The following is an 8,294-nucleotide window of genomic DNA, read 5'->3' as shown; positions in this document are numbered from 1 at the left end:
CTGGCCCTGTTCTGATGAAAGTGTAGTTAACAGATGCAGTTCGAAGTGGTGAAATCTTATCCAAACAGATCAATGATTTCATGTGAAATCCACATCAAAGGCAAAGTTAAGCTTCGCCTTTTACTTTCTGTCCACGTAGATTCTCAAACATTAAATCAGCTTTATTAAAGATAGATGTTGTGCATATAGAACACAGATTGCGTTGCACATAATACTGACATTTTTAGGAAACAATCATATCTTCAAATAACTAAATTGTAATGCTTGATCATAAATGATTCTGAGAAGGATCATTTGACAACGTGTTCATGCAAACGCACATACCCAGTTTCCCAACTTGTCCACCCACTCACACACTTCAGTATAAAAGGGCTGGTTCAGCTCCTGCACAGCGCCTCTCTCTAGTGAGACTCCACATCAGAGGACTTCATCAGGACTGCACACCATGGAGCTGATCTCCAAAACTCTGTTTCTGTGCCTAGCACTTACCCTCGCCAGTGGACTACCTACGTGAGTATTACTGAAGTCTTATGTTATGATGAATTAACACTCAGAATAGGTAATTCAGGTCAGGACGTGCTACTTATTATCCTGATCTCAAGATCCTTCCATGCTGACATCATGTGCATGTTTCAAGAGTTTTCCAACCTGTAAAGAAAGAGTTCTGTGTGTGCAGATTTAAGCTACAAAGACAAACCTAAATGACCTGCCCCTGATATGTGGTATGCAGCAGTTTAAAAGGGGAACACCATCGAAATAAAGAATTCCAATATTTTATTTCCATGGCCTTGGAAAGTTCAATCAATATTTGTGAACTCTCTCCCAAAGCCAGAAACCAGAGAAGTAAGACTCAAACTTGTGATGTCATAGGGAATGAAGTTTGGAGCTGCTCAGTTCCTTTTCAAGTCTCTTACTCGTTTTTCTGCTTTGTATTATATCAAGAAATACAGAGGTTAGAAAAAAATGACAAATATAACTTAATATAATGCAAATCAATACAACAGTGAATGGTTTCCTGTTTCAAAGAGATGTTTGAGTCAACTTATGAGGTTGTACTTTGTTTCTCCATTTCTTGGTATTTTCTCTTATCAGTTCAACCATGTCAGTTGAGGTCACAACCCGGTCTCACATCAATAGTGCACAATGTATTAGTTTCACAATCATGGCCTTCGTGAGCTGTCTACGGTCTTTTTTTTTTTTTTGGCTTATTCTTTACAATTGGTCTGCAGTGGCGATGTGCATGTCGTAACTCTATTTGCTCATGCACAAAGTTCACCAGTTGGATCAATTGAACAAATACAAGAGTGCAAAGTCATCTTATCACCTTGGCAGTGTGTCAGTGATTGAGTCCCTGTCATCAGGACTCAAGGATTTTTGAAAATGAGATGCGATGTGATGGAAAAATAAGCATCTGTTTTATCATCCACAGGCCCGCAGACGACCACGCAGGCGACCACATAGACGACCACACACATGGTGGGTTTTTAATTAGCATATCAAATCATAAGCCTTTGTCTGTTACATAGCAGCTGCGTGTCAGAAATAATCTCACAGAAACAAGCCATTCTGTCTGATGATACAGATTTTCTGTTTTTCAGTTGCAATAATGGTAACAAGAAATTATCTCCATGTTTAGAGGGTCTACCGGACCGATGTGAAGGTCTTGAGTTTGATGCCATCACTCCTGATGAGAAAGGAAACACTTTCTTCTTCAAAGGTGTGGAACCTTCTTTGTACAGAATGATGGACTTTATTTTCTCATGGCATTATTTAAGTTTCTATATATATATATATATATATATATATATATATACACACACACACACACACACACACATATATATATTAAATATATATATACATACATATATACACACACACACGTATATACATATTCAAATTAAACTGATGTTTTCTTTTCAGGTGGCCACATATGGATGGGTTTCCAGGGTCCAGCTCATCTCTCCAACGAGTCCTTTAAGGAGCTTGATGACATCCATCACATCGGCCATGTTGATGCTGCTTTCCGCATGCACAGTACAGATCCCAATGCAGAAGACCATGATCACATCTATTTCTTCCTGGTATGATCCACAGATACTTTAATTCTGTTAAAAATTTAGATCGAGAGCAATTTCTAGACTGTCCTGATACTTTTGATCTCCAGGATGACAAAGTGTTCAGCTATTACAACCACACTCTGGAGGAGGGCTATCCAAAAGCGATGCATGATGATTTTCCTAATGTCCCCGATCACCTGGACTCTGCTGTGGAGTGTCCCAAAGGAGAGTGCCCTGCCGACTCAGTTCTGTTCTTCAAGGGTATGTTGGCATTCACTGCAAAAAATATTCATCTCACTAAATCAGGACTATAATTAAGCTGTAAAATAGTGTTTAAAATAAAAGAAACAATGGAATCAGTTTAAGAGAGAAGAATTTAACAATGTTTGACTGAACCAGTGGGTTATCTCAGTATTATAAGGATAATTCTGCCCCCTCGTGGAAAAAATTAGCTGTAGCAGGAGTGTATTTTGTCATAATGTTTTCATGAGCACACTGTGGAGCTAACTGGTAAATCAAACTACTAATTTCACCCCCACAGGACATGATGTGCATGTTTTTGATATTGCCACAAAGACAGTGAAGACCAAGACATGGGACCACCTGCCAGTCTGCACCTCTGCCTTACGCTGGCAGGAGCAGTACTACTGTTTCCATGGACACCACTTCACCAGGTTCCACCCAGCGACCGGAGAGATTAGCGGTAGGGACTACCCCAAGGACGCCCGCAGATACTTCATGAAGTGCGCCAACTTTAGTGAGTTTATCCAGAAAAGAACTATCAAATTTATTTTAAATCATTTTGTACAAGAAAAAGAAACGGTCTCTTTTGGGTTAATGTGAAATCTTCTGTGTTTGACTGCAGGTCATGGAGGTAACTATACAATCCCAAAATGCAGTGACGTCAAACTAGATGCCTTCACCACTGATGATGCCGGCAAAAGTTATTTCTTTTCAGGTAAAGTAAAAAATAAATAAATAAACAAATAGAAAACATGAAAATAGTCTTGAAAGGAATAGCCTATTTCAACATTTTGGGAAATACAGTGGTCTATTTGTTTTTAGAATTGAAATAATTAAGCATGAAGCCAGAGCCAGGAGGCAATTAGCTTAGCTTAGCATGAATACTAGAAGCAAGCATCAACAGCTAGCCTGGGTTTTGCCAAAATTAGAAAACACAAGTAATTACTTCACAACCATGGCTGTATATGGGGAACTGGATACAGCGTTGTAGGCAGGACCCCGTCCATTCCTGTGAAAGCTGCTCAGTGGCGCATGAAGCCAAAAACATTTAACTGCCTCGTATAAATTACACAGATGATCAGTGCTGCTTAGGACCATAGATCAAGCACACAGGCTTTTGGTTTAGCTGTCTGCTAACTTGATTGGGGATAAAATGATTAAATTGTGCAGCTCTTCAGGGCTTTCCAAGTGTTATCAGAACAATGGATCAAATAGTAATAATAATAATAATAATAATAATAATAAAACAAACCATTTTGTGGGGGTTGGAAGGTTAAAAAAAAATGTATCCACTGATTCACAGATGCCTCTTTCACAATGTAAGTCTATGGGAAGAAGTCTTTTTGGGCCCCACGGCATCACAGGACAGACTCAGAAGTTGCAATTCCACTGTTAGGCCACTATGAAAATTGGCTTCATCGGCTGGCGCACTCCCGTGGCACCTGCACCTAACAACTAAATATCCAACCCGCGTGACATGCGTTAAATGCAAATTAGCAAAAGTTACCATGCTAACATGCTAAACTAAGATGGTCACCATGGTAAACATCATACCTGCTAAATATTAGCATGTCAGCATTGTCGGGAACTGCCCATTGGTTCGACAGCCCATTGGTTCAACATCCCATTGTTCCGACCATATTAAACCCATTGTTCCGAAGTCCGTTCCGAAATCATCATGATGCCCTGTGGTTAAGGTCTGGTTAGGTTTAGGCACAAAAACCACTTGGTTAGGGTCAGGAAAAGATCATGGTGTGGGTTAAAATGAAAAAGAAAGTGACAAACACATAAGCCGTGAGCCTGCTCTGCCTCAAGCTGGTCGCGGCACACCATACGCCCGCCGCGAGCCGTTCAGCACCGCGGACAGTCGGACTAATGGGATGTCGAACCAATGGGCTGTCAAACCAATGACATGGACCCACATTGTCAATGTGAACATATCAGCATGCTGACATTAGCAATTAGCTCAAAGCACTGTTGTGCCTGTGTACAGTTTTGTAGCTAGCAGCATCACAAACAGGACATGATGTGTTAATTAGTGGGCTGATTAATAGAGGTCCTGTGAGAAGTAGTTTTTAATTTTGGCAAGGCTAGTTGTTTCCACCTGTTCCCACGGTCTTTATACCAAGCTAAGTGCTGCAGGGATGACGTTTATCTGTAGGGTGACCTGGAAGTTAGCATCGCCCTAGTTCTCTGCCCTGGGGTTTTTCCAAAGGAGTTTTGATTATTGCAGAAGCCAAGACCTGAGGCAATAATCCAGCAATATCAATCCATGGTACGTACACATTTTGTTCAGCAAGATAAGTAGATGTACCCGCCAAAGGTAAAAAGCTAACGTTTAGGCTATAAAAGGCCTACACTGAGGTCGCATGACTTAACCTTGCCCCCACAGCCTGGCTGTAAAGCCATGTTCGGTGTGATGACGGCCTGTGGTCCGATTTAATCACTTTTTAGCAACCACCTTTTTTAAAGACGCATTAAAGCTGCAAAATTCAAGAGAAGGATATTTCCTGACGTATTTTCTGTCAAAACATGAAAGTCTCTTGAGCTTGTGTTAACATCTTATTTCAGGCATGTAAACAAAAACACATAAAAAAAACCCACTGACTTTGAGACAAGGGAACCAGAGGTGCAAAAATGAAAACTAATTTTCGCACTTAAGGATTCACTCCTGCAGCACTTTATTAGGGAGTGGTATTGATCCTCTTATGTAACGTTTGGCAAAAATGTAAAAAAACAAACAAACCCATATCTCCTAATATGTCAAATTATTTTTTTTTTTGGATTGTTTGTCCTGTGAAAATGTATTTTGAGCTTGCTGTAAAGCTTTCACTAAGACTTCAGTTCAATCTGCTCAGGCTCCATCTACATGCGTCTGGACACCCACCGTGACGGCCTGCACGCCTTCCCAATCACCAGGGCGTGGAAGGAGGTGGAACACGGGGTGGACGCTGTCTTTTCCTACACTGACAAACTCTACTTGATTAAGGTAGACCTTGAAGTTACCACTAAAAAAATCTTGAAAAACCTCAGACTATTATCTATCTGCATTAAAGTTGAAATAACTCCTGGTCTGTCAAACACCTGCAGGATGATCAGGTTTACATCTACAAAACAGCTGCTCCCTACACCCTGATTGAAGGCTATCCTAAAACCCTGAAGGAGGAACTTGGCATTGAGGGACATGTGGATGCTGCTTTTGTCTGCAATGCTGAACACACAGTGCATATAATCCAAGGTAATGTAACAGAATGCTTATTTATCTTTTTTGTGAGTTTCTGGGTTTAACTTGTTCTGAGTATCGACAAAACTCAGGCGGAAAAAAAAAGATCAAGATAAAAACAAATAGTACAGGCCTAAGGGTTATGTTTGCTCACAAGTGACTAACAAACACATATTTTTTTACTTCAAACAGAACAGCACCTTCGTGATGTCGACCTAACTGCCACACCCAGGGCTGTGACTCAGGACCGTCCCTTGCCCTTGTCCGGCATCGATGCTGCTACATGCGATTCTCAAGGAATAAAACTGTACAAGGGCTCACAATATTACAGCTTTGACAGTGTCATGTTAATGACTGCGGCCAAAATGATCCCTGAGGCCCACCCTATTACCAATGAACAAATGGGATGTAAAGATTAGGAGTCAGGGATGAGAGAATGTTTCACAGTCATCTGCTTACTTTTGCTTAAACTCCTCATTCCCCTCCTACACACAAAAGAGTTACATCTATCCATCCAAGCATACTGGTATTGTGGAATGGAAGTCATTTGTGAAGTGGGGAGTAAAGACCTAAATGTAAGATCCTGGAATAATCCTCCCATGCATAGTGGAGTTTGAGTTGTTCAATGAATAAAATGTGGGAAGCTACTTGTGTCAGTTTCAGTGATTATTATCTTTATTATAAAAAGAACATTTAGAATTTGTTTGATATTTTTAGGTTGCACATGTGAAACTGATCAAAAACAGTTGTGAGGAACAAAATCCAGATGACAGAGTTTGGCCACTAGAGGACCTACTATACAAATGAATGTGTCCCAGCAGAATAAAATGAGGGGATTAGATTCACTGTGAACCCGAGTCAGCTGCAGTAAGAGAGTCGAGATGCAGACACAGACTGAATGTGTGAACATCTTGAGGAGCAGGCCTTTTTGCACACATCACATTGAGACATTTCACCATATATATCCAGGTTGCAACAGTGCCTATTTTTTACCCAGGACATCTGTGCCATGATGATGTCACACTGGATGGGTACTTGTATACAGGGTTCTGTGCATCCTTAAAAAGACATTTGAATTAATGAATGAATGATAACACTGAAGGAATTCAAACCAGGACAAGTTTCAGATGGTTTTAATCTGCAATCCTCTCTGCTAGACACCATTTAATCTCCATAACTCTAACACACTTAAAAATGGAAAGATGTGAAGAAGGATTTTCTGAGTCTTTTTTTGTTTTGTTCCTGGCCGGGCTGCTCAGAGCAGAGGATCCACTGTCTGCTAGCTAGCTGTCACTGTATATGTGTAAAACTGTCTATTTAACCAAAAGTTTATGGCGTGGCTGAAACCGTTAGAAGGCAATGCATGAGTTTTAAACTCGACACAGTGGAAAACAAGGCAGTGGAATCTCACATGCACATTAGGAAACACAAAATTGCCAAGAAAACGCTGGATGTTTCCCAGTTTTGTTTTACCCTCGTCTCCACCATGAGACAAAAAAAGTCTTGTTTTAATGTTGATATAATGATAAACATTTGGGCAAACTGTCCCTCACCCAAAGTAACTGATGTTGCTTCATGTGTTTTTTCTTTTCTTTTGATTTTGGTTGTTGTAAAACTGGTCTTAAATTAATTCAAAGTGGCACTGAAAAGTCCTTAATCTAATTTGCCATAAGCTGTAGGAACCCCGTGTGTAGTCTACATGCCTCATTTGTGAGTGAGTTTTTGGTCAGCCCAAACATCCCTCTGTTTCCCTTGAGTGCTGCTACAGTGTGAACATTAGGGGCACACCCTCTCCACTCAAAGGCTGGGCAGCACAGATCGCTAAGGACAGCAAAACATCAGAAAGCTGCATGTTCACCGACACTCAAAGGAAATAATGCTCAGGTAACATCAGTTGCACATGTAGCTCTGTGCACTTGTGTGCACATTGCAGTGTCTTTGTCTTTTTGTGATCCCTGTCCTTATTTCTTGGCACATTGGTGGTCTTGTTTTCTCCTTTACTCGTGTTACACATGAACCATTTCAGAGATGTGCTGTTAAAGGAGAAGAGGTTGTTGGAGACATCACATTCAGCCGCAAAGTTTGGCAGCTCAGAAAAACTGAAAAAGGAAACTCCATTCCTGTGTTGAGCTTTTAATGATTTCCATTGACGAGTTGCAGGTGTGGGAAAAGGTCTGCAGGCAGGTGTGATGCTCCATGTCGTTGGCCTCAAATTGCTGGTGGCCACAACTCTATTTCTTACAAAAAAAGAGATTGGATTCCTTCAGTTATCACAAGTGACCCTGTGAGCAGCCATAGTGCTGCATAAAGCATAACAGACTTCATTTTCATGCAGACTGAGAGTGAAGCACTTCACCAGCTGAGCCACAACAGAATCCCAGACGGATTTGCTCCCAATAAAAACAGAACATTTTTTGATGTCCTCACTAAAAAAATAAAGTCAAACATTCCAGTGTCCTATAATATATATATTTTAATTCAACTTTAAATCAACCAAGCATTCAAGAACAAGGCTAATATGGTCTTTGTTGGCTATGTGGTTCATTGCTTTATTTATCATCTGCATGTGTGTGCTGGTGTTTTTTAAATCTGTCTGAAAGACAAAATCAACCTTGCCATTTCCACCCTCCCAAACTCAAAGCGTTCATGGCCAAGATGTCCAAAAACTGTTGGCTATTTATTTAAGAGTCCTGGTCTCTGTCATTATTATAATATACAGTATTTTAACAAATGCTCCATACTCATATTGGACCATGTGGACCAACAGC

General features: G+C 40.5%; 1 protein-coding gene across 1 annotated transcript; it reads left to right on the top strand.

The window, feature by feature from the left end:
* Positions 1-361: 361 nt before the first annotated feature.
* hpxb (hemopexin b) lies at positions 362-6,173 on the top strand. Its single transcript, XM_049570225.1, has 10 exons — positions 362-510; positions 1,430-1,476; positions 1,637-1,717; positions 1,924-2,084; positions 2,168-2,321; positions 2,602-2,817; positions 2,926-3,018; positions 5,162-5,292; positions 5,394-5,541; positions 5,719-6,173. The coding sequence occupies exons 1-10, from the start codon at positions 446-448 to the stop codon at positions 5,943-5,945; spliced, it is 1,323 nt and encodes a 440-aa protein (XP_049426182.1). The 5' UTR covers positions 362-445; the 3' UTR covers positions 5,946-6,173.
* Positions 6,174-8,294: the final 2,121 nt, after the last annotated feature.

The sequence above is a fragment of the Epinephelus fuscoguttatus genome, linkage group LG24 (assembly GCF_011397635.1).
Source record: "Epinephelus fuscoguttatus linkage group LG24, E.fuscoguttatus.final_Chr_v1".
NCBI classification, from domain to species: domain Eukaryota; kingdom Metazoa; phylum Chordata; class Actinopteri; order Perciformes; family Serranidae; genus Epinephelus; species Epinephelus fuscoguttatus.
The sequence above is the reverse complement of the archived record's forward strand: the minus strand, read 5'-3'. Positions and strand labels throughout refer to the sequence as shown.